Source organism: Lonchura striata, chromosome 10 (genome assembly GCF_046129695.1).
Source record: "Lonchura striata isolate bLonStr1 chromosome 10, bLonStr1.mat, whole genome shotgun sequence".
NCBI lineage: Eukaryota > Metazoa > Chordata > Aves > Passeriformes > Estrildidae > Lonchura > Lonchura striata.
The window spans coordinates 2,981,786-3,008,059 of record NC_134612.1 but is presented as its reverse complement, the minus strand read 5'-3'; the positions used below and the strand labels follow the sequence as shown (position 1 = coordinate 3,008,059).

Here is a 26,274-nt window from a genome sequence, read left to right as displayed (position 1 = left end):
GGGTCTGGTTCTGGAAAAATGCCTTCCACAGCCTAAATGGGTGTACCTGCTGGTTATCCCAGCAGACCAGCTCAAGTCAATATTATCCATAAGACTTTTGGCAGGACAGTGAAAAAATCCAGAGTCATGGGAAGAATTTTAGAAAATTTTAGTGTGGTCTCTGTATTTCTGTGAGATGTCTTTTATCATAGAATAAAAGAATTACGGAATCGGAGAATGGTTTGTGTTGGAAGCAACCTTAAAGATCAACTCATTCCAACCGCCCTGCACTGGGCCAGGATACCTTCCACTTGACCAGGCTTCTCAGGGACCCCTTGAACATTGCCAGGGATGGGGCTGCCACAGCTTCTCTGGGAAATCCGTTCCAGTGCCTCAGCCACCTCACAGGAAAGAATTTCTTCTGTATATCTAACCTAAATTTCCTCTCCTTCAGTTTGAACCCATTATTCCTTGTCCTGTCACCACAGCTCCTGACCAAGGGCTCCTCTCTGCCTTCCCAGCAGCCCATTCAGGTACCAAAAGGTTGCCATGAGTTCTCCACACAACCTTTTCTTCTCTGGGCTGAACACCCTGACTTTCTCAGCCTGTCTTCACAGGGAAGGTAGCCTTTATCAACTTTGTGGCCTCCATACCCTTCTTATGCTGGGGACACTATGGCTGTGTTCAGTACTGCAGGTAGGGTCTCACGAGAGCAGAATAGAGAAGAGAATTGTCCCTTTATCACATGAAGAGACTTTGCTGTACCTTCATCTTAATTTCATCCAGTCTTTTTTAAAAATGCTATTTCCATTCATCTCTTCCCATTTACTTACTGCACCTTAATGTTTTTTTCTGGCATACTCAAAAAGTAGATTCTGCAATAGTTACTGAACTCACTCTTCTGATTTTCCTCACAAATTCCTAGTAATGTCACCTTTCCTTTTGGTCAACACTGTAATCCTTCTGACTGGCTTCTGACATTACGTTTTATGCACACTTGCATCAGGTTCTGCAGTGATGTCACTCAACAATTTTTTTTAAGCTTTCTGACCACTAAAACTTTTCATACAAATGTCAGATCTGTTCTCTCTCCTTGTACTGATGTAGTTTTTTCATCTCTGCTCCATTTTTTGCACAGCTCTTTGTAACATTCCTTGTGTTGGTCATTAGTAGTCAGTCTGTACTCATCTTTCTCAAATGTCTAAATCCTCTCTTTTACCAGTGATACTCTCCCCATGTTGCATTCAGGGTTTTTAATGTTGTCCAAGTTACATGTAGCTCTTTTCTCTCTGATCAGTGATCAGGGTAAGGGACATGGTTCTTAGACTGCCCTCTCCTTCCTATTCTTCCTCAGCCTCCTCCTCTGGTTGCTGTGGCTCACCTTCACCTCTTCCCTCATTCAGATCTGAGCCCTTCCCCAGAGTGTTTTGCATATTTGTTGCAGAGAAGTAATCATGGACTTTCTTTGAGTTTTTCTCTGTGTATGAGCCACTTGAACACTTTTGGGTTTTCCTCAATTTTAGAAAAATCTGGCAAGGAGCTACCCCAACTCCCCACAGCAGAGGGAACTTCCCAGGAGCATACTGGCACAAACTTCCCAAAACAGCCAATACCTTGACCTGGAGGAATGCACAGACCATTTAGGTGGCCCAGTGCATCAATGAAATGTGTCTGAAAAGTGCCCAGCAGTGGTATTCAAATCCAACACCACCAGAAAAACATTGGTGGATGCATGCCAAAACCTTCACACAGGCTTCTAATTTTAGGTTTTAACCTTTCCAGTGCCCTGAAGAAGCCTTCAAAGTCTCCAAAATCACCGACCTGTTCGGAAAACATTGGCCTAAATGCTTTACAAGTACTTTACATTGTTAAAAAAGTATTAACAAGGCTTTATAGAAATGAGTAATCTTTAATAATTGGTTTCAGCTTCTCAGGCAGCATACAACTGCTTATTTTGAGAGAAATGCTTGGCACAGCTTGACAAAGAACAGCCAATGTCCCTGCTAGCAGAGGAATGAAGAGCAATAGGATGTAGTGGCAACTCAAGTATCCTTAATTTCAGACATCCTCAGTGACGTTGGCTTTCAGAACTGGAAGTGCCTGGATGTGACCACATGCATACATGAGCACATTATGAAATGATTGATTGCTCAATGGGTATTTTTAATTAGTATTTTGTTTTTAAATGCTCCATTTACCCTCTTCGCTCAAGATATTTTTGCCACGTGCAGTTTTTATTGGAGTAAACATAGTCCCTTTAATATAGCTGCTTCAAGCCAGTGCAGAGGTATCTTGATCCTGTTTTGACTTTTTCCTTCCTCTGACTCATTCCTTTAATCCCGGTTATGGTTTCTCAGGTGAACTCTACATACTCATATTGACCCCAAGAGTAACAGACTCAAAGAACTGGGGGAGACAAGGGATATAAAGGATAAGAAATCTATTTTAAGCAAAACATTTTTCTTATGTCATATACTTTTAGATTTAATGTCTTTGTAACAAGTAAGACTCTAGGTTATGAATGTTTCCTATAATCAGTGGGTGAAACACGTTATTGCAACAGACCTGTATTCTACGAAGTGAACTTGCTGCTGATTTTCTCTTTGCTGTTTATGTTGTTTGGGGTCCTTCTTGCTTTTCCAGGCAGAGGATGAGAAATTGACTGAATGCTCTCGTTTTTAATGAAGTCAAGCCGTTCTGAGTTTTATCTCTGCAGGAGAATAATTGAAGGTTTCAATTGTTTAAGATCTATGTGAAAACAATTTACTTACCAAAATCCTGCAGACATTTTCAGTCTATTTTCAGAACTGAGCCTTTTAAATTTTAATTAATAATTCTAACTGCTTTGCAAAGCTGCAATTTACCTGACCCCGGGATAAATCAGAGCTTGTTAACCTATGAAAATCTGAGCCTGGTTTGCTCCGGAGGGGGCCAGCCCTGGAGTCCTGGGCACACACTGCTCCTCTTCAAGTTTCAGTGGCAGAGCACAGTCAGCCACTGCCAGGAGCACACGGCTGGGTGCACTTCCTGGGAATATCCTGGGGTCAGAAGACTGGGGAGGTTCACCAAAAGGTAAAGAAAGATACATTATACTTGGGATTGATATCCAACATTTAGGAGAGAAAAGTAGGGGGGAGCTAATAGAAGAACTTGTATTTCTTCCTTTCCCTTGGCAGTAAGGGGCCAGAGGGGGAGGTCATCCTTCTAGGAAGGAGAGCACAGCCAGTTAGCTGCCCACATCAGCTCCACGGCGTTGCATAAGGCCTAATTGAGTACCAGGTAATGATCTTAATTTAAGCATGCACGTCGCTGCCCTTGCCTCGCTGCTCTGCATTATGGGCTCGCAAGTTTGCTTATGCTAAAGGGCAGAACAAAAATAAATTTCCATACTCCCAGGCATGTTCCATCAGCCTGTGTTGGAGCATGGGCCAGTGTCCAAATACTTCGGATATGAAGTGAATTTGGGCTCCAGGACAGGCTCAGACCTGCTCCTGAAATTACAGGGTGATGACACCAGGGTCCTGCTTTTATATTTGCAGTTGACTGGCTGCCACCACTGGGACCCCCAGCTGCGACAGCAGAGCTCTCTTTTAAGCATCCCGGCTTAAAGATGACCTTGGCTTTCCGTGGTCAGCAGGGACAGGGACACTCTGTTTTGTGTTACTGTTGAAGAGGAACTGGAAATTCTGAATTAATTGGGTGGAGCTGTAGCTCAGGTAGACAAAGATTCTATCTTGGTTAATTTTTTTCATGTAATGGTTTTTGTTTTGGTCACGTAGGCTGAACACCCACCCCGAGACAGGGTGTTATTCTCTTGCTGGAGGGCTTCGGTAGGGCTGCCTAGAGCTGGCACCAGAGACCGTCCCGCTGGAAGGTGCACTCCCGATGCAGCCGCTTGCTTCCATGCACCTGAAGCTTTTGCCCGCTCGCGGGGCGGGGTGGGTGGGATATATTGTGGGGTACGTGGGGTGTGCTCCCCCTGCCCCGGCAAAGGGACGGCGATGGCAAGAGCTGGCGGCGACGGCAGGTGCTGCCGCGCATCGGCCCTGAGGCTGCGCCTGCCCGCCGCGCGTCCCGGGGCGCCGACGGCGGCGGGGCCGCGCCGGGCGGGGCGGCAGGACTACAGCTCCCAGGCCCGCGCGGGGCGGTGCCATCATGCGCGGTGGCTCGGAGGTCACATGCCCCGCCAGCCCCTTTGTTTTGAGCGGCGCAGGCAGCGCGGCCGCCGGCGGAGAGGCCCGAGCGCGCTGCACCGCTGCGGATCGCTCCGCTCCGCGCCCACCCCCCCGGCCCCGGCGGCTCCCGCGGGGCGCAGCGCTCCCGGCTGTGAGTGCGGGGCGGCGGGGCGCGCTCCCGGCTGGGAGGGCGAGGGGTGCGGTGCCCCACGGCGGGCCGGGAACCCCCAGGGAAGGCGCGGAGGCCACTGCGGGACAGCCGGGGCGCGAGGCCGGCGCGCGGGGTAGGCCGGCACCGTTAAGTCGCCGCGGAGGTGACAGAGCGTCCGGGGCTCTGCTGGCAGCGCGGCGGCGGTGCCACGTTGGGGAAGGGCTGTGGGCACCTTGGAGCCCCGGGGCCCGCGGCGGTGCGTGTCCTGCGGTGTGCGGTGCTGTAGCTGCTGTTGTTGTTGTTGTTGTTGTTGTTATTCTTGTTGTTGTTGTTGTTATTGTTGTTGTTGCTGCTCCCCGCCCCGCGGCCGGCGGTGCCACGGGCGCTGCGCCCCCGGCCCGGCGGGCAGAGCGGGGGGGCGCAGAGCCCCCTGAGCCCCCGCGGGTGCGGATTGGGCGCGCGGGCGGGCGGGGGCGGGGCCGCGGGCGCGGATTGGCCGGGGGCGGGGGCCGCGGGCGCGGATTGGCCGGGGGCGGGGGCCGCGGGCGCGGATTGGCCGGGGGCGGGGGCCGCGGGCGCGGATTGGCCGGGGGCGGGGGCCGCGGGCGCGGATTGGCCGGGGGCGGGGGCAGCGGGCGCGGATTGGCCGGGGGCGGGGGCCGCGGCCGGCCGCGGTGAAGGTGAGCTGGAGGGCGGGCCGGGAGGAGCCATTTTGTGCCGCCGCCTCCGGCCGCGCTTCCCCGCGCTCGGCTCCGGCGCTGCTCCCTGCGGCGGCGGCTGCCGCGGGCCGCCTGCCCGGCCGGGCCGGGCCGTGCCGTGCCGTGCCGGGGCTGGGCGCGGCCGGGTCCGTTCTGCACGCGTCTCCGCTGCCCGGTGTTGGATGTGCTGGCATCTGGCTGAACCCCCGGGCCCTGGGGCGCTGTGGCCAGGGCTCGGGCTCGGCTTTGGTTTAGCAAAATCTGGATCACGTGCAAGAACGACAGCGAAGCCAAAGGGGAAGGACTGGAACTTTTTCACTGTTTCTTCCCCATGCATGAATAATACTACGCAGTGTGCTTTTTCCCCCCTCATTTTTTCTCTATTTAAGTTGGTTTTTTCCCCTCTGAGGGACCTTTTCGTTTACAAAACGGCACATGAAGGGTTCCGTAGTTTCAAGGTGTCCCTTTTCAATGCTTGTTTTTGTTTTGTTTTACTTAATAATCGTGACTCTCATGTCCAAATCAGTTCCTGTTTTTTGCTGGGTGACTTTTGAGGGCACTTAAGGCTTTTTTTTGTGTGTGTCACTAGCTTGAATTACTGTTGACTTTTGACATTCTTTCTTTTTTAGAAACCAAGATAGTGTCCTACATTAGAATGAAAATCTTCTGCAGTTCAGCTAACTCTTAACCACGTCAATCAGTTCGATCACGGTCAATTCTTGTTTACTAGTTAATCAATATTCTTAAAGACTTCATCTTAGACATTCCAATCTTCAATAACCGTTTTGTTTTTAAAAAAAAAATTCTTTAAAACCAACAACATTTTTGGTCTTTTTCATACCACAAAGAAAGATGAAGGAAAGCGAAATGTCGCGTTTGTTTGGGAAGGTTGTGCTGTTTTTGCCCACGCCCTCCGAGCGGGAGGAGCAGGTGCGGTGTCCGCCGGGCCGCGGGGTTTGTTCTCTGCCCGCTGCCGCCCCTGCGGCGCCGCCTTATCTCCCATCGCAGAGCACAGCGCCCGGCGCTGGCCCAGCCCCGGCTGCCGTGCCAGGCCTCGCCGTTCCCGTGCTGGGTGTCGGCTCCGGGGTGCCGGGGCTGTGTGCGGGGTGCTGCCGGCCCTCGCCTCCTCCTGCCCCCGACGGGCGCTGCCGGCGCTGCAGGAGCCCAGCGCAGCCGCAGGTACGCGGACAGCGCTCCCGAGGCGGCTCGGGCACACCTGGGGACACGGAGGGGCTGGAGGGGCTGGCCCGAGCTCGGGGACACAGTGCGACAGCAACCCGGCTGCTGGCACTGCTGTGGGTGACACACACCGGGGGTTGCAGCAGAGGAGTTCAGTGCAGCACAACAGTATTTTATGGAAGAGGCTTTACTGATGGAAGGGCAAACGTTTTATAGACTTCCTCTAGCAGCCTCTCAATTGGGCTTCTAGGGTATTTCTGAGGAGCAGCTTGTGTGACAAGGTTATGGATGGTGTAGGTGAAGGAAATAGAGGAACCTGAACTCGTGGTGAACCCAGCTTAACTCAGAAATACGTGTGTGAGGTAACATCCGTGTCAGAGCCATGTCTGTGTTTGGAAAGCATTCATAAAACCTGTTGATTGTGTGATTTGGTTTTCTTTTCTTAGTTTTTCAAATGGGCAGACTGAATGCTTAAGATCTATCCTTGTTGACCCTTGATCAGACAAGCAATCCAGTGGATTTTGTATTATTTTTTTATTTTTGATCAAATAATTCCCAGTACTTGTCTTTGGGGGGAAAATTGTATTTTTCTTTGCTTTGTTTAAACTTATTGAGGACATCTGAGTGTTAATTCTCTGAATGATTGGTGTTTTGCAGTGCAGGGTCCTTAGGCAGGTAAGGCATGCAGGAAAGGTGCAGGTAGGTCTGTCCTGCTATATTTCCCCCTTTTGCACAATATCCAGCTCAGCCTCAGGCACAGGTTCCCCTCTGCATTTCCCACTTTGGCAGCTGGAAGGTGACATTTTAAAACTGCTGGAGCAAGATTTGCAGGAAGGCAACACGTAAATGTGATAGAGCTGAACATGTGACACTGATAGGCTTGTGAAATTGTTTTGCTGGAGCAAACCTGCAGAAGTAATTAACTGGACAGAAAGTGAAGGAAAGTGCATTTAAAAACAGTACATCCTGCAATGAAGTGGAGTTCTTTCTCTGTTTTTACTATCTTATTTGTGATTTTACAGTATTTGTTCCCTTGAATAGATTTTACTCTGTGGATTTTTTTTTATTCTCCCATTTCTTTAAACTATAAGGACATTAAAAAAAAATCATTTGCTGATCACTAATTTTGTGATATTCCAAGCATAAAGCATTCCTTCCTTCAGTGAGCAGTTGTAGCCCAGAGCCCTTGTTTCTGGTTATTAATGATTGCATAATACAGTGCTGTCTTAACTTCTCACATAATGAGAAAGATATCATCTTGAAGAATTTTTACTTAATTGCTGTGTTTTGCCCTTTCATGCGACATCAGGGTCTTGCTTTTCATTTCAGGCTAACTTTCTTTGGAAGAGGTCCATTAGCTTTTGTGAAATTCACCTGATTTAAATCTGCGATGCTGGAATTCAACCTTTCGTGTGTATATTTATATTTGCATTGTTATTTTTCCCTTTGCTGCTGCTGCTTTGTTTCTGCCCACTTCCTCATGTGAGTTGTACCTAGCTAGCTGCAGTTGGAATTCAGTGCAGGGGTAGGATTTTGGCAGCAGAGCCACTGAGGTGCTGGGGGTGGTTGCTGGTGTTGTTTTGTATCGGGGCTGTGTCATTCCAGGGTGAAGTGATTGTGCAATAGGGGGATAGAATGTCAGCTACAGATCAGATTGTCTGTTTGTGCCTGTTAGTTCTCTGAAGCAATCCGTTGTTGGATAGGCTCATTGCAACAGCATTTTTCAGGCATCAATGTGACAACTGGTCCTAATTTAAGTCAAATTAAAATTAAGTATTTTGTAGGGTAAATGAGCCCCAGACCAAGAATCTACCTTGTAAATTTGTGTAAAAAAATTTATTGGTTTAGAACCTCTTTTCTCAATGAGTGAAGGGACAGCCTGCATTCTTTCCTTGCTGTTTGTTCAGATGGTGCCTTTTAAAGGTGCTGTGTAAAAAGGCTGTTTAAAAAAAGCATGTTCATTGTGTTCTATATTAAGTGGTGACGTGGCCAGTCTGGGACTGGGTAATTGCAGCTCTGAGGATGGGAGCTCATCAGGAAATAAAGTTGCCGAGAGGAGTTGGTGTTTCCTGACTGTGGTTTCAGGGAAACTGAATAAAACCTTGGGAGGCATGAAAAAAATTTTCCTAAACTTGAAAATAACTCACTTTGTGGCCTTGTAGCCATATAAATAAATATTACAAGCATTTGGAATTGTGCCAATGGCAGGCCTGAGAGAGTGCTTTGCCAGTCTCTTGCTACCTCAGTATGTCTTGGTGTACATTCATCCAGGTAATTTTAAAGCTCAGGAGAAGCAAAAAGCCCTGTTGTGGTAGGTTGGTTCCTCTAGCATGTGCTGTTTGCAAAGTCAGCTGCATTTTCTTTACCTACACACTTTTATATTGGCACATGCAAACGTTTGAGTATTTGATTTTTGCAACTTCAGTGCTCTGATAATGTGAGTGTGTGCTTGCATGCTGAGAGGAACCTTTACACTTGTACTTGAAACTGGAAGGTGTTCAAGCAAAAACTTCTGCTTATAATTTTTTGCCAGTAGTGCTTTGGAAACAGAAAATCCCCTGTCTTCAACAAGTTGCCCTTTGTTCATATTTCCAGTAGTTTTACACAAAAAAATGTAGTTCATCTTTGATTCTGATCTGTGTGTGCTAGCAGTTTACATTAATTTTTAATCGAATCATAGATTATCAGTGAACTCATTTTTAGATGTTGGGAATGAACAGGTAAAAACTTACTGTCAAGGTTACTTGTTGAGATCACAAATTGTTATTTAACGCTAGTGTTATAAGACTTCATTATGATAGAATTTATAATTAAAATGGAGTGGTTACTCAATTTAACTTTTGCTTTTAAAATTTCAGTCTTTCCCCCCCCCACCCCCCCTTTTTTGACTAGTGCTGTTATATTAGTATTCTGGAGGCTCCAGCTGAAATGAGGACCACACTGAAAAAAGGGAAAAGTTGAAGATCTTGATCATTATTCAGGAGAAATTTGGCTTCTGTCAGCCAGGTCATTTGCTGGAGCTGAGATCTTGAGATTTTTTTATCTTGCACACTAATGCAGTACCAGCAATTCTGGGCCATTCAGAAATTGCCCAGAATGTCCCAGACAGCTGTTTTCTGGGTACATTTTGCATTTAACGCTTGGCAGTGCTGCACTGCCCTGGGCAAGGTGCACACTAATTTGCCCTGTGCCACCTCCAAGAAAGGTCAACGGTTTCACCAATTCTTAGAGTGAGCAAACAAGTATCTTGTCTAATTCCTGTGATGCAGCTAAGAGTGTGTCAGACTGAATACCGAGGTGTTTTAATTTTTCAGACCGTTGCACTGAGAAGGAGAACCTCTGCAAGTTTTTCTCAATGACTCTATAGCCAACTGATGTAACAATGGTACTAATATTGGGACGCAGACTGAATAGAGAGGATAGCGGGATACGAGATTCCCCTGCAACCAAGAGGAAAGTGTTTGAAATGGACCCAAAATCGTTGTCAGGCCCTGAGTTTTTCGACTTCTCCTCGGGATCATCCCACGCAGAAAGCATTCTCCAGATCTTCAATGAATTCCGAGACAGCCGGCTGTTCACGGACGTCATCATCTGCGTGGAGGGCCGGGAGTTCCCGTGCCACCGCGCCGTGCTCTCGGCCTGCAGCAGCTACTTCAGAGCCATGTTCTGCAACGACCACAGGGAGAGCCGGGAGATGCTGGTGGAGATCAACGGCATTTTTGCCGAAGCCATGGATTGCTTTTTGCAGTACGTGTACACGGGCAAGGTGAAGATCACGACGGAGAACGTGCAGTATCTCTTTGAAACGTCGAGTCTGTTCCAGATCAGCGTCCTGCGCGACGCCTGCGCCAAGTTCCTGGAGGAGCAGCTGGATCCTTGCAATTGCCTGGGCATCCAGCGCTTCGCGGACACGCACTCGCTCAAGACGCTGTTCACCAAGTGCAGGAACTTCGCGCTGCAGACCTTTGAGGATGTGTCCCAGCACGAAGAATTCCTGGAGCTGGGGAAGGACGAGCTTATTGATTACATTTGCAGCGACGAGCTGGTGATCAGCAAGGAGGAGATGGTGTTCGAGGCCGTGATGCGCTGGGTGTACCGCGCAGTCGAGCTGCGCCGGCCCGTGCTCCACGAGCTCCTGACGCACGTCAGGCTCCCGCTCCTGCACCCCAACTACTTTGTTCAGACTGTGGAAGTGGACCAGCTGATCCAGAATTCCCCAGAGTGCTATCAGCTGCTGCACGAAGCCAGGCGATACCACATCCTTGGAAACGAGATGATGTCTCCCAGAACTAGGCCACGCAGGTGAGGAAATTCTTTTAACCTTTTTTTTCTGCAGAAAGACATAATTTGATATACAGATGTTTGATATATGCATGCCTGGAGAAGAATATTTTGCAGATTATTTTACTTTGCTAAACTCTGGAGCTGCTGCAGTTATGCTTCTGTGCTTCCCCACATGCATGAGGCTCCCGTGTCTCTGGAGACTGTGCATAAATGAGTCTTTTTGCACAGAGCGCTTTTTTGCTCTGAAAAAAGGTAAGTGAAGTTATATTACCTTGCAAGTAAAATACTTTATTAAAGTTAATGTTTGCTAAGGGAGATAATAAGTTACTTCATATAATAGCAGTATCTTGAAGAGATCTTATTGTGCTGTGGCAGGAAAACCACTCCATTTCCCCACCTTTCTTTTTGTAGCAAAGTCATGTAAATGTACAGCACACCACAAAGGATGTGGATGGGGGTATTATGTTTTCAGAGTATTTCCTTGCTATACATCACGAATATTTTACAGATGGAGTAGCATGTGTATTTGTAATAGACAGCAGGACAACAGGTTGTTAACTGTAAATAAACCAAATATTGTATTTTTAAAGAATCATGAAGCAGTTCCTGAAGTATTTTGTGCTCATTGGGTGACATTTTAATAATTCAGAATTGGTGCTGCTTAATAATGTGTTACACAAATAGGTGACTGAAATTGCAAGAAGAAATGAGGAAGAATCCATTAGTGGCATTTATGAGCAATGGCTATTATGATTCTTTTTTTCCTGAAAAATATTTTCCCTGCCTCATGTCAAGTGCAGTACAGATGATAGTTCATAGTTAGCTCCAGCTGATTTGAGCAGTTTTTAATAAAATCATATGTTACATTAAGGTGATGCAATGATGGTCTAGACATTGTATTAGGAGTTACTCTTCTTTGTTTACTCTTACTCATATGTGGTTGCTCTACAGTGACTCTGCAGGGAACCTTTATTTTTTTGGCAGGTGTTAAAAGCTTGCTTAAGGGGAAAAAAACCACTTGGCAGTGTTTGCCCCATTAGTGGCTTTCCAGTCGTCAGTCCTGCCGTGAGAGACAAAATTCATCTTAAAGTGCCTGCAGCCCTGCTCCCACCCAAGCTTTCCAAGCTGGAAACTGCTGTGGGAGGTCTTTGCAAGCCTTTGGATCACGGCAGTTCAGGAATTCCTGCACTGGGCTGGAATTCAGACACTTGGAGGAGGCTGCAAGCTGCAGTGTTTGGTTTGGTGTTTATTCTGCTTTTCTTACTCAATAGGCTGAGGAAGGCAAATACTCTCAGGAGTTGTGTCAGTGTGGGGGATGTATGTGCTTGAAATTCTGAACATCCCCAGAGCGGGGCTCCAGTTTGCAAATGAAAGTACTTGCCTAATACAGGTGATTTCTGAAGCCGGGGGGTTTGTTGGTTTTACTGCTGAGTTAAACTGCAATGGGAGTTTGAGTAGGTGGGAACAAGAGAAGTAATTTACAAAGAGAAAAACTGGCTGGCATCCCAGCAGGAATTTTTTCCCCTTTTCTATATTACATTCATGGAATAGTTCCTTGTCATTTGTTTCTGTTGTCTGTTTGTTTCCGTTGCCTATAGCAAAAAGAGATCATGTTTTGAAATAGTTGCCAGGTCCTCTTCCCCCATGTTTTCATCAGCCTTTTTTGAGCATTTTGGGGGGCTTTGGGGAGGGGAGGGCAATGGAGAGCTCTTCTCTTGTTTTCTTGCCTTCCTCCAATGTCTTTTCTATATAAACTGTTTCTAAAAGGAGACAGGCTACAGGATCAAAAATTCCCTCACCAGTGCTTTTAGTGAAACTTTGGGATATAAATTGCTACCAGTTGTATGGATATGGGTGCACCTGTGGGTGAAATGTGTTCTACTTGTTTTTCAAAGAACAAACTACATTGTAATTCAAGTTGATTTTTTAAATTTTTCAAGCCAGTGAAGGGTTACCTGGTAAGTTAAGAGTTAAATAAAAGTTTAAAGTGTGGCATAACTGTTCTCTTTGCCACTAAGGCATCCTTGGCAAGTGCAGGTCTTTCTGAGACAGCCTTTCAGTCATGGACTTGCAACAGTGACATCTTGAGGCTGTGCCTCCTGCTCCCTCTAAGCCTCTCCTGTCCTTCCCGTTGTGCTGCAGGCCAAATCTCCAAGCTGAGAGCAGGCAGTGAGCAGTGGCACACTTCCATACCCAAAACTGCTGTGTGCTTTGAGTTACCTAAATGGCTTTGAGCAAAGCTGCTGTTGAACAGTACCTGAGTGTGCTCTTTAACCAGGATGTTTATACATTTTAACATGTCCTTTTTGGTTGCCTTTGGAAAGCTTTAATGTAGTCCCTTATTTTTCCCACTTGGAGATGGGTTTCTATTTCACTTTACATTTTGTCTGCTACCTCATTTACTACCCAAAATTGATTTAACAGTGAGGAAGAAAAAAGTAGTGATTTACCAGAATTTCTGTAATTTGTTTTCTGAACTTACCATGGCTTTGAATGTGGTCTGAGCTACCACAAGTTCTTCAGTCCTGCTCATGCTGTGCTGGTTGGTGTTTTCACCTCATCAAGAGGTGTGTGTGGAGCTCAGGACCCCTGGAAAGCCTGCTCTTGGGAATGCCTGGAATTGCATGACACTGTTGATTCTTCCACTCCCTCTTTTCTGTTTAATGCCCCCATTCTTGGTGGGATGGTGTCTCCTGGAATCTCTACAGCCTGGTTTAACACCTGTGTTACTTCGCTCTCACTGTTTCTTCTGAGGACTACAAGAAGGGCTTCCTGTACTACTGGTTGACGTCACAGCTTTTTCTAACCTTCATTTCAGTATATCCTTAGTTCTTTTCTGGAATTAGCCTTTGCCTGAATGTTCTTTTTGTGTATTCCTACCGCATTTTACTATTTTTAAAAATGGATGTGTGCTCTGTCATTTGTAAAAAAAAAAAAAAAAAAAAATTGGAACTAACTATAAAACCTGCAAAACCTGCACAGTGCAAGACTCGGTCAAGAAACTACAATGGAGAAAATTTTTCTTTCCTGAAGAAAAAATCTGGACATATAGGTAATGTTAGGAAATTTTTTTGTTCTCTTTAGATTTTAAATACTGTGCTAAATTAATATTTTCTTGAAAAGCTCCATTACAGCAATTCATAAAAAGCTCTCTCCGAGCAAAGTTTTTTGGTTCATTTAGTTCTAAACCAAAGACAGATAATGTGTCACAGTGATCTTTACAGTGAGTGAAAGGAGGCCTTAATTCTAATCTAGAAAGTAACGCACAGATAAACCTCTTTGTACACAGTTAGCTGGTGTCTTTGGGCTTGCTTCTAAGGCAAATTACGAGATGAGTGTCTTGCTTTTATGGAAGTTCTTTTCCTGGATAATGCTTTGTTGGCACAGGAACTTCCCGTCTCTTACCCTTTGAGAGATTCTTTTCAGAGTTGTTCCTCAAAAAAGCAAAAACCAGTAAACAGTAAATTCATAGAAACTGGGAAGGAGCGTGACTTCAAAGCTGAGCAGCTGACAAGAATTTCTTCTGCTGGGTTCAGGTGTGTAAGATCATTCCTCAGCATTTATCTCATCCTGTAGGATGTTAGCATTTAGTATTGCCTTTGCCTGTTTACAGTATTCTGGGTAAAAACATCTATGGATTATTTCCATTTGGTGTGTGGTGACAAGGTGATAGATGGGCTCATGAGTTTTTTTCATGATGTTTCAAAACAGAGAAAGCCTCATCTGGATTTATAGGTGAATATGTGCATAAGTTCATGTTAGGAATTTTAGGGACAGATCATGGAACTTTTATCTCAAATCCAGTCATAAGTCTCTTTATTTTTGGGATAACACTGCGGTACTCAGCAGTGGCAGGAGCATCTGTTGTATGAGATACCTCTTCACAGTGGGATCATAGAACAAAGCACAGCACAACAAAAAGGCTCATCAGAAATAAAATCAGCATTACATTCAATTTTGATTAACTGACAGCAATCCTTGAAATAACTATGTCAGTGCAAGGTGCTTTAATTTGAAAATGCTCTGAAAGGAAAGGAGTTCGACAAGTGCTGACAAGAAATCATAAGTCTTTGAGGAGGAAAAAATGTGGTCACAGTTTGATTTGTACATCAAAGATGGTTGGTTCTCTGCATTCAAATGTGCATTAATTTTTGCTAGATAAGTTTTGTTACTGCTGTGAATACAGAATATGTATAATGCATTTAGTAGAAGGATAATCAGTGTGTGGAACAGAACTTAAAGGTCTGTTTGGGTACACATTGCTGTCTAATGCCTGATTTAATCCCACTGAGTTGTAATTTTTTGGTTTAGGTTTGAATTTTTATTTCAGTATTCCTTTATGTTTCCTCCTGTTGCTGCTGTTTTCTGCTTTACTGTGCATTAGCTCTAAGGGTTTTTTTTTATTTTCCTTGTTTTGTTGACTACATTCCTTCTGCTTTTAAACACTTGGAATATTTAGGTTCTGTAAAGTATTACTAATTTTGTGAGGCTCAGCAGGGGGAATGAAGACTGATTTCATTGTGAAACAGATTGTTTATCTCATTGTCTCCAGCCTGGCTTGAACTCGGCTTCTGATCTATGTGTACAGTCAGAGGAAAAACATTATTATAGTAAGGGCTTTCTATGTTATTTAATTACATGGTTTTTACATAGAGCATTGTGCAGTGCAGCTCCGCCACTTACACAGGACTCCTGTCAGTGTGGTAACCTGCTGTGTAATGAGACAGCTGGAAACAGTGAAAACCTGTTTGCTAAATGATTCTTTCTTATATTTTCTTTTTCATCGTTGTTATGAAGTTAAAGCTAAATAGTATTTTTTCTGATTTGCACAAAGTTTTGAAGACAGTGTTGTTTGGCCTCCCTGTACTAATATCCCCTACATGTTAATTTTCTGTGTTCACTTTTTTAGATCAACTGGTTATTCTGAGGTGATAGTTGTTGTTGGAGGCTGTGAACGAGTTGGAGGGTTCAATTTGCCATACACGGAGTGCTATGATCCTGTGACAGGAGAGTGGAAGTCACTGGCTAAACTTCCAGAGTTTACCAAGTCTGAGTATGCAGTGTGTGCTCTGCGGAATGATATTCTTGTTTCAGGTGAAGAACCGCAAAAAAAAACCTACTTCTTTCTTTGCTTGGTTGGGTTTTGTTGTTCCTGTTGATGGGGTGTGTTTGTTTTGGTTTGCTTTTGAAGTTGTGTGGCAGATCTTTGTACTGTGAACTTCCAGAAGCTCAGCTGAAAGTCACTTGCTGCTGTGAACACTGGCCCCAGCACAATCTTACTGTAAACAAAAGTGTTTTCTGGAGTTCTTGTTTGGCGTGAATCCGCAGTTTTTTACAGCTGATTCCAGGACATCAGTTGTATTAAAAGAGACCAGCTAATGGCTGCTGTGAAATACAGCAGGAGCCTATGTGCAGCAACAGCTGGGAAAACTACAGACCAAAAATCCCGAGCAGGCTTTTCCCAGGAGCACATTCAGACCTTTAGCAAGGGGAAATTAAGGGTGCAGCTGATGATCAGACAGCAGGCTGTGTGTGTTGGTTTAACCAAAGACATGGTCTCCTCAGGTGTGTGTGCCTGTGTCATTTGAACAAAGTGAGAAGCCAAGGAGATGCTCACAGAGCGGGCAGAGGACGGGGTGGGAGGGATGTGTCACGGGCAGGGCATTTGCAGGGTCTCATCTGGGTAGTACAGGAAAGAGCTTGCCAAAAGCCATTAAAATGCATCCCAACTTCAAGAAATAATCTGGTGTGACTTCAGCATTATGGGAAAATGTGACGAAAACAATTTACTGTGTGATTTCATCTTTGAAATCCACTGCAAATTATTTATGCAGTATAATGTATAACTACTGATATCCCCTTTTGGGATGCAGTAAGGATCTATAAAATTTTCACTGCCCACTCTAGAGGGGCATGTTAATAGGTAGCATTATCCGTTCAATAATTGTTCAAATTGGCATATGTTTCATTTCAAAGGTGGAAGAATCAATAGCCGGGATGTCTGGATTTATAACTCTCAACTTAACATTTGGATCAGAGTTGCCTCCTTAAATAAAGGCAGATGGAGACATAAAATGGCTGTTCTTCTGGGTAAGGTAAGAGAAGTATATTTTAATATTTTTATAATGGGAATGTTTGCTGTATGTAAGAAAGCAGAGGAGAAAGTACTTACGTATTACTTTGTGTTTAATATAAAATAATTTAAAAAATATGTATTTTCAATTAAATACTTCAAAGAATTAGGCTCTTCATCAGTCAGACACTACCCATGGACATGAAAATCATCTTACTGCTCATTTATTTTTTGGGGTTTTGTTTTTTCAAAATTTAAGTGGCTTATTTCCAAGAAGCAATTCTTTGGGAAGCAAAGAAGCATCTGGTTTTGCCTGTGCTTCAGAAGTGCTGTCTAACAGTTTATGTACTTATTGCCAGAAACTGGTACTACTCTGAATGTCAGCAGTTTTATTTAGTGTTTTATATTGAAATTAAGCGAACACATCATGTGGAAATGGGAGGTTTTGATATATTTTGAAGGCAAATATGCCTGACCATAAAACCACTAGCTGGGACTCCCTTACTGAAAGCTAGACAAGATGTGCATGTGGTGTCACTTGATCTTCTTAGAGATGAAACGTGCAGCTAAGGAAGCAGAGGAAAGAAGGTAATCACAAATAATGAGGAGCTCTGCTTCCTAAGTATGAAAGAAGAGACAAGAAAGTAGAGTTTACAAACTGAGAGGAGCAAATACTTCAGTAAGCAAGTAGGGAAAAAGCAAAATGCCAGAAATGCAAAGGTAAACTCAGATGGGCGTTTGCTGCTGCTGTTGTTGCTGAATGTTACCTAAAATAAAGAGAAATACAGAGGAATGCCTTTTCTAACAAATGCTATTCAAATAAGAAGTTTCTACTGCAGTATTAATAATACTATGCTTTGGCATGTGTTTGCAGTGTCATTCCACATGTGACTGAATGGAACTCTCCAGGGAGTCTTTACCTGTTATTTTCAGACCATATTCTTCTCCTCCTGTGTATAAATAAAAAATGTGAGGAATGTGTCCCTTGACAAAACTAGCAAATCAGCCTTAAATTCATTTAATTTGATATTTAAATGTAATACTGCTGTAAAGACGAAATTATGGTTGTTTTCACCACTTTGTGCAGGTGTATGTGGTGGGAGGCTACGATGGGCAGAACCGGCTGAGCAGTGTGGAGTGCTACGACTCCTTCTCCAACCGCTGGACTGAGGTGGCTCCCCTGAAGGAGGCTGTGAGCTCCCCGGCTGTCACCAGCTGTGTTGGCAAACTCTTTGTCATCGGGGGTGGTCCTGATGACAACACCTGTTCTGACAAGGTCAGTCAGCTCTGTTGGGTTGTGTCTTCTATCTGTCCACAGCAAGCTGGATTGCTGGTTTAAAACCAGGTACTGCAGATCTGCTTGAACTGTTTTTTGCTGGATGGCGTGTGGAGTTACTCTAATGGGAAAAATACAAAGTAGAAAATGTTAATTGAGGCACTGTTAAAATGTTAAAGACCACTGTTACTGTGGTCTTTCTCATGGATACATTGCACATGTCACTGGCTTCGCAAGTTCCGTCAATTCTTTAGTGGGAATGTTCAGAAAACAGTGTAAAATATTGCACATACTGTGAATTTTTGATACATGGATTTCCATGTAGGTTGACTCTGGTTACTTTGGGGAGGTGCTGCTGCCTTGCCTCTCCCTGTGTGACCTGTGTGGGCATGCCAGGCTGTTCCTTGAGTTGGGCTCTCAGTCTGAAAGGCCTGTCCTTGTTTCCAGGTTCAGTCGTATGATCCTGATACCAATTCCTGGTTGCTCCGTGCCACCATCCCCATTGCCAAGAGATGTATCACAGCTGTGTCCCTCAACAACCTGATCTACGTTGCTGGTGGGCTCACCAAAGCCATTTACTGCTATGACCCCATTGAGGACTACTGGATGCATGTACAGAATACATTCAGCAGACAGGTAATTACCAATCAAAAACTCGTAGACAGCTGAAGGTACTTCTTGACATGGTTATCTTGGCATTAAATAAGTATACATTTGCTTATCCCTGATAGAATTGCATCTCTGATTCCATTCTTGCTTTGCCTCTTCATCTGTGTAACTCAAAACATCACAGAAGAGGAAGTTTCTAAACCAGTAGCTTTTCAGCTGGGTGTCACTTAGGCAGTCCAGGCTCTGCTTGAGAGGTGTTACTGTTGAAGAACAGTATAGTGGATGATGATTTCATTGCATAGACATTACCTTCTGTTGCATGTTGTCATTTAGACTGAAGGGAGTAATTTCCTTATAATTGATTAAAGCCTTTCAGTGTACCAGGAAATAGTGAAGGCTGTTTTTACAGTGTGAAAAAGCCCCACTGTATAGCACAGCAAGTGTCTGACTTCAGCAGTGAGAGCCCTCATTTCCACACGTGGGACACCGAGCAGGATTTGAATGAGTCCACTCAGTAGTGAAGTGTGTGTGCAGCAGTTACATTTCCCTATGTTTTAAAACACCAGTCACACATTCTATAGTATTACCTTAAGAGAAATTTGTCCTTTTTTTCCCAGCCGTTCCTCTGTTTTAATCTGTGTTCTTTATTTAAATGAGTATTTTTTCCATGCCTGCTTTTGAGGAAGAAATAAAATCCTATCTCTGTTTCAAGTAAGACATAGCGCTGAATTTTTTTGTGCACTGTTTTTAGTCATGCCCTTTCTCCTCTCCACATTTACATCCCTCTTCATTATCTGTTACTCCTCTAAGGTGCTTCTCCTTTTTCCTATTCTTTGCATTAATAGTACCCACTGTAGTCCCTCTTCTGAAAACCTTTGTTCTCTCCTCCTTTCCCTTTCTCAGATCTTTCAGTGGTAAGCACAGTGTTCAGTTGTATTCCATTGTTCTCTTTGTCTGAGCTACATGTAATAAAGGCTTGGACCTGACATAGTCTGGTGCTGCTGCTTTCCCCAGTTTTTGTGCTTTTGCACTGGCCCTTTCAGGAGGGAACATTATAGGCCAGGCTGTTCACAAAAGGCAGTTGCAGTGCTGCCCTCCTACACTGGGGCAGACACAGACAAATCAAGCCTTGCTTTTTAAATAACCGTGTGTTCCCTTGTGATTTCTTGCAACAGGAGAACTGTGGCATGTCTGTGTGCAATGGAAAAATCTATATCCTTGGTGGAAGACGGGAAAACGGTGAAGCCACAGACACTATTCTTTGTTATGACCCTGCAACGGGCATTATCACAGGAGTAGCAGCCATGCCCAGGCCAGTATCGTATCATGGCTGTGTGACCATTCATAGATATAATGAAAAAGGCTTTAAACTGTAATTTTTCTTGAAAAAAGAAGAATGAATCCAGTGGTCTGCTGCAAGACAGGCTTTTTAAAGATTCCTGAAGTGGGAATTCCCTGCCGAAGTGTCATATGAAAATTATAACCTGTGCCTTTAGAAAAGGGGTTAATTTAACTTACCAAACAAGTCTACAAACCTATCCAGTAACCAGAGTTCAGCTATATCTGCCTGAGCTCTCATATGAGAGCAGGACGTTGTACAGAGGTCAGAAAGTTTGCCCTATGTGTGATTAGTAATTAAAATCTTGAAAGCTTTTTGGGGAAAGTGCCTTCAGCATTTGTGCCTGTGTCTTTAAAAGCAGTATATGCAAGGTGTTTCCAGTTCTGCCAATGGGAAAAATGCATAGGCAAATAAATCCCAAAGAATCGACATTATCTTCAATTTAAAAAGCTCAATTATAATTCATATATCATTCTTAAAAGCAGATTACTTGGCTTAACCAAGTAGATTTTTTTTTGTCAGATCATGCATGGGTTGAGATTTAAAAAAACAAAAAACCACAACACAAAAACCAAAGCAAAACCAAAACATCCAACAAAACAAGCTACATTGGACAAATACAAGAATATCTAAGAAATGCTTTCTTCTGAAGGACAAACTGGTTGTTTGGTGAGCCACTACAACACACTGCAGTGATGCTTTTGTACATTAACCCTGTGAAACTTATTCATAGTGTTCATAAATGTGCAGCAAAGAAGTACAAGGCTACATGGCATGGAAAACCAGTGGGTTCAGGCATGGAAAACTAATGGGTTCAGGCATGCACCTGTGAGGCAAAGTTTGAATCACAGTTTTTACCTTTTTGAATAGTATGGGTGAAGGCTGAAAGTTACTGGGTTCACTCTTTGCTCACTGCAATGTCTAAACCATTCAGCAAATAAAGGATGTTGAACGCTGGATTGTCACAATTTTCTGAATCACCTGAATTATAAATTACCTGAGGATAGAGGTGGGGACTTCAGTTTGTGCCCTGCAGCTTATAAATTAGTCTGTTGGATGTCTCATCTGCAAAGTATCCAGCAAGTATTTCCTGGCCTTTCTTCAGACAATCACTTACTTTAGCACAGTTAAACTACTGAATAAGCTGCTTGGCCCCAGATAAAGAAGTTCTGGAAAGGTTCCTGCTTTCACCAGAAAAATATCTGTGGACCTGTCCATGTAGCCATAAGATGTGTTTTGGATAATTTTGAAGCCTAGGAATCACCTGTATTTTGATGCACAACCATTATTGGGTTGGGGTTTTTTTTCAGTAAAGGTATTGTTTAAGTTCTCCCTAGATTTCTGTACTAGGACTCCTTATTTCCAGTACACAGTTGTACAGCTGAGGCACAAAGTTCATAAAAGTTGAAATAGCACTTGGGAGTTGGAAAATGAATAGGATTGTCTGTGTACCAATTTCCTGTAAATCACCAAAAACCTCAGGAACTGCCTTTCAAAGGAATTCTGAGGACAGCAGCCAGTAAGGAAGTTGGTCAGTGCCAGGGCAGAAAAACCCCATAAAACCCCTGCAGAGCCAGCCCTGGCCTCGGGGTTCTGGTGTCTGTGCTTGCTCAGGAGGGTGAAAACAAGCACCATCTCTGGAACGTTGTTTGTTCCACTGGACTTTCCTCATCTGTTTTCCCAGAGTATTTCTTCATGAGATGGAAATTCTGACCCTCAGCGAAGCTATGCCAAACTGGGAGTCACCATTTTCAGTAACACGGTCATGAGTTTTAAAGAGCACTGGGAGTTGCACTTTGGGATGCATTAACTTGTAACCTCAGGAAAGGACACAAATTTCAGTTTCTGGCTGAATACCAAACACTGCTTTTGATATGGTAAGAATACTGATAAAATACAAATCATTGCATATCAGTGATGTAGTCAGGAGGTCAGTCCCTGAGCATTCACATTGCCCTAAAAAGAAAATCCTTTGGTAATATAAGACAAATGAATCAGATAAATTAAACCTTTTCTAAGTTTCATCTGTTTCGCTCACCAAGTTTTACTTTGAAATGGCAGTTTCAGTACCTGTGAATAAGGTCTGTTGATTGCAATGGTAATTGCCCTGTAACTGATTTTATGTACTAACAGCATATATAGCTTGTGCCTTCGTTGTAAATAAAAATGACGAAGACTATAGGAGCACTTCATTAGAGATGCAATTTGAAAAACATCCTCCTTTCCTTTGATTTCCTCCTGTTTGTATTCAGACTTGTAATGTTGTCATGCTATACTGTTTTTAAACAGTCTTATTCTGTAGGTATAGAACAGTGTCATTTAATCTGTGTTTATAATACTGCACTACTCTGTAAATAACAAGATATTGCTTTCCAAGGTTTCGAAGATGCATTTTTTAGTTTAGTTGTCTTTTCTTAATGATTTATGTACTGTTACTGTTACCTGTTTTTGAAAATGACAGTGTTTAATGAACCAGTAAATGCAGAAATGTAGATGCAGAAAACTTCTGCTTACAGTTCTTTAGAATGTGTATCAAAGCTGAACAGTTACAGGTATGGAGCACTGCTAAATAGCAGTTACTTAAGCAATGATTTCTTTAAAACAGGCAGTGAGTTTTTCTTCTTGTTTACTCTGTAAATAATTTGCACTTATGGCCTTCTCTGTTACAACAATTATTTTTAGATATACTAGAAAATAACAATTTGACCTTGATTTAATGGAAATGTACCATTTTTCTAGAAGGATGCATTAATTTGGAAGTTGCATTCCTGAGCCACTTGTTCTCCAATGCATTTCACTTAGGTATAGATGGATTCAGAGATTTAACCTCTCTTATGCATATCTAGATGCTTGCAGTTTATGGGCTTGAGCAGCAAGTTGGTTTTAGTTTTTTTCCTATGTCTCAGCTAGGAGAGAAAATTATTAATGTCATCTACCATAATCAAATTATTTCTATCATAAATGGGAGTAAGTTTGGTAGCTCTAGAGCACCCGCACAAAGATGTAACTTCAGTCCAACCATACGTAAGAGGGCTCAAGCATCTCCAAGTCACACCTAAAAATAAATTCTAAGAATTGTCTTCACTCTGCTAAACAGAAATGAGTAAATATTTTTTATCTATTTTGATGTCCATTTCTGTTCTTAGCAATGTGATGTTAATTGAAGAGACAGTTGATGCTTTCTTGCAGCCAGGTTCTGGAAGGTTCTGAATCACAGATCACTGCAGCATGTGCAGCCTCTAGCCCTTGGCTTGTGGCTGAGCATTCCCCTTCTACAGCCATCAGCCACAGAACATTGCCTGCTAATCTTGTAGCTGTACCTGTAGACTCCCTCCTTGGGAGTGGTTAAGTGGGCATAATTTGTGGAATCTCTTCCATTTTATACTGGTAGTGTGGTGTGTCTGGTAGGCATTTGGGGGATTGGGCTTTCCCCTGCAGCACCAAAGGAGTATTGTTATTTTTTATTTTTGATTGGCATCAATGCAGTTCTCATCAAAGATAGCTTTGTTTCTACACTGTTGAAGCAGAGATATTAATGCAGATTGTGTTGATATGGACCCTTACCATAATTTACTGAAGCTTTTTAAATAGTATTTTTAACATTGCAAAGTTTTGAGAGGCTGATGATGGAGAAAGAGGAAATGCTCACTTGGACAGAGATTCAGAGGAAGCTTTGGTCACCTGTGCTTGAGAGCAAGGATGCTACTGCCTGTTCAGTTTCTTCCTCAGAACAGCTGAGTTCACCTCATTATCTTGGGTAAACCTTTGTTTATCCTGCTTGTCTCTGACTTGCTGCAGGGGCAGAACAAGAAGCGGGCCCACTCCCTGCCTGTGACTTGATGTTTGCCCCTGCCCGAGGCACAGGGCAGGTGCTGGCCAGCAGAGCCTGGGCTGAGTCCAGCTCTGAAGAGCAGAGACAGGAGAAAAGCATTGGAGCAGGCTCAGAGATGGCAGGAGGAGACCCGGGGTGTTTGGGGGTTGCAGTTTAGCTGGGCTTGCTGAAACCAAGGTGTTCAGGATGCTCATAAGTTTGCAATTCCACATGCTGAAACTCAGGTGGTAAAATGTTTCATATTTGTCAATTCACTGAACTCACCTGGAGCAATAAAGATGCAGATATGCTTATGGTCTGCTAGTGGCAATGCTCAGGAAAGCCAGGGGTTCATTTTTCTGAATTGCCCAAATAGGCAAGTAGCTGTGGGGTTCTTTACCACTGAAGATGGCAAAACCCAATTCAAGAGGATTAAGCATGTCACAAGACTTGATCACTGTGAGGCACAGCGAATACTTTCATCTGAATGCAGTCTCATGTACACAAGAAATTACAAATTAAATTATTTGTTGTGCATGGTTAAAAAAATCTAAGCACCATATACTCAGAAAAGGAACCTACAGGGAAAGATGAAATTTCTAAGCAGAAACCTGCTTTCTGGTTGGGGGCCAAGCAGTGCTTTGGGTTTTGTAAAATATGTTTTGCACACAAATTTCCTCAGTATGAAATTATTTCAGGTGGCATTAATTAAAATGGATCACGATTTTGTAACCAGCAGCCTCCCACCAAGCCCAAAGCAGCTGTGAGTGTTCTCTGCTCCCTGCCTTTGTGTCACACACAAGTTCATTATAACGTTACTGTCTAAGAACTGTAAGCTATTTGCAGGAATATTTCTTTTTTTCTACTGTAGAGATCCAGCCAATGCTAATATGTTTATGTGTGCACATCTGTATGTGAATTATTTTGTGATCATTCTCTGATAGTGCTGTTACAAGTGATGCACATTAAGGCCCTGTGTACAACTTGTTAATACTGTAATCAGGGCTTAGTTTGTATGATTAGCTCCAAAGAAAATAATGTGTGTTAAATTTGAAAATACCTGTGCCTTGAATTCACCACTATTTTTATCTATTTTGAAGAAGAGTTTGGATTACTCCTCCCAGTTTTTTGCCTTTGTTATGATTGGTCTTACTGTCCAGACTGTTAATGTCCTTCTAGGAGAAATAAATCTTGCTGTTCATTAATTAGCACAGTTAAACTTGTTTAGAACATGCCTAGAATGCTTCCATTATTACAGTACTATTGCAGATCTAATCTAGGGAAAGCAGTATTTGTTTTTTTCTAATTTTTGTTTCCAGCAACGCCTCAGTGACAAAGGACTGAGTTTAGTCTTTGACTTCCTGTCCTTAACATGTACAGTTTCTTGTATTAGTCAGTAGCCTCTGTGATATTTCTGAACTCTCCAAAGTCATCAACCTCTTGTTCAAGACACAAAATATGAAGCAATAATATGGTGCAGCACGGCAATAAGCAAATCAAGAGACTTGAATGTAATGTACTGTTACTAATTTCATCTGTGTAAATGCTGGACCTATGAGTCATTCTCCTTTTGGTGCACCTGTAGCACTTTGGAGTCAGATTAATAGGAACTACTTGGCCATGGAAAGAGAGTTTACCTCCTGAACAGTTACTCATATTTTCGCCTGAAATCATATTTTCATTTTCCTTTTTTTGCTGAGGAAAACAGTTCTTGTTATTCCTTGCCAGTTCCTTTATTTACTGAAACATAAAAGCTGTAGTTCACGGAGAGCTGATCTTGCCCTCAAGAACAGCCTGGTGCAGCACAAATGACATCTGAACAGGAAAGCTCAGACCACTTACTGTGTGCCAGAGTCAATGTAACGGATCTCACACACAACATTAAGGTCTTCAGATTGTGCTGACAGTAGAAAAGTGATTTTGTAATGTAGCATAATTGCAGTTAACACCTGCTATATTTAAATATACTTCTTGCATAATTCTTTGGAAGTTTTTTAAAGTTCAGTGTATCTAATAAACATTTGCCTTTTGAATAGTTCACTGTGGTTTATTTAGTTTATGAGAAGTTCCAGGGTGGGGCTTGGTGTGGTACAAGGAGGAAACTCCCTCCTGCTTTTTTGGGCCATGTAACTTGTTGGATTCTGCCCCTTGTGCACTCTCTCTCCTTTGATCTCTTCTCCTGCCTCCCAGTCTAGGAGTTTTCTCTGCTGATCTTTCTGCCCTACCACGGGGAATAAAGGCAAGCTGGAGGCTGCACAGAAGAGCAAACTTGAAGCAAAACTGGAAAAAGTGAAAAGCAGGGAGTGGGATATGAAATACTGGGTTAGTCCTGGGTATTGTGATGAGAAGAAAATGCGAATGGACTCAGAAGGCAAAACCAGCATAGGAAATTGGGAAAAGGTAACAAAACATTGGGAAGGTCACTAGCAAAACTTGGTTTGGGCAGAATCCTGTAGGTTTATTCTGAAACTGGAGGCTTGGCCGTCTCAAGATGCCACACACACATGGCAGAGCAGGGGGCAAGGCTGCAGGGGGCAGAGCCCTGCTGAAAACGTGGCAGGCCAGCAGGGACTGCTGCAGCTCTGCAGTGTGGCCAGGCTTGGGTACAGCCACAGACTGGCTCTTGCTGCAGGAAAGCAACTTCCAGGCAAGTTCAGTGCTTGCAGAAGCTCAGCTTACTGCAGAAGGAAGTAATTGGGA

The 26,274-nt window shown here is 43.6% G+C and overlaps 1 protein-coding gene and 1 long non-coding RNA gene across 8 annotated transcripts; one reads left to right on the top strand and one right to left on the bottom strand.

Moving 5' to 3' along the window:
* Positions 1 to 1,868: 1,868 nt before the first annotated feature.
* LOC110484846 (uncharacterized) lies at positions 1,869 to 4,703 on the bottom strand. Of its 3 annotated transcripts, none has more exons than XR_002467823.3 (3): positions 4,538 to 4,703; positions 2,545 to 2,689; positions 1,869 to 2,385 (listed from the first exon to the last, which is right to left on the bottom strand). It is a non-coding gene; the product is annotated as an uncharacterized LOC110484846 (long non-coding RNA). The 3 variants fall into 3 exon arrangements; XR_002467824.3 differs by lacking the exon at positions 4,538 to 4,703 and adding an exon at positions 2,844 to 3,059; XR_013340502.1 differs by lacking the exon at positions 4,538 to 4,703 and having other exon boundaries at positions 2,545 to 2,804.
* Positions 2,963 to 25,609, top strand: KLHL24 (kelch like family member 24). Of its 5 annotated transcripts, XM_021555798.2 has the most exons (8): positions 2,963 to 3,051; positions 3,156 to 3,258; positions 9,497 to 10,484; positions 15,376 to 15,560; positions 16,443 to 16,561; positions 17,627 to 17,815; positions 18,263 to 18,451; positions 19,600 to 25,609. In XM_021555798.2, the coding sequence occupies exons 3-8, from the start codon at positions 9,565 to 9,567 to the stop codon at positions 19,798 to 19,800; spliced, it is 1,803 nt and encodes a 600-aa protein (XP_021411473.1). In that variant the 5' UTR covers positions 2,963 to 3,051; positions 3,156 to 3,258; positions 9,497 to 9,564; the 3' UTR covers positions 19,801 to 25,609. The 5 variants fall into 5 exon arrangements, with proteins under 5 accessions (XP_021411473.1, XP_021411474.1, XP_021411472.1 ...); XM_021555799.2 differs by lacking the exon at positions 3,156 to 3,258 and having other exon boundaries at positions 2,964 to 3,051; XM_021555797.3 differs by lacking the exons at positions 2,963 to 3,051; positions 3,156 to 3,258 and adding an exon at positions 3,408 to 3,695.
* The last annotated feature ends 665 nt before the right edge of the window (positions 25,610 to 26,274 follow it).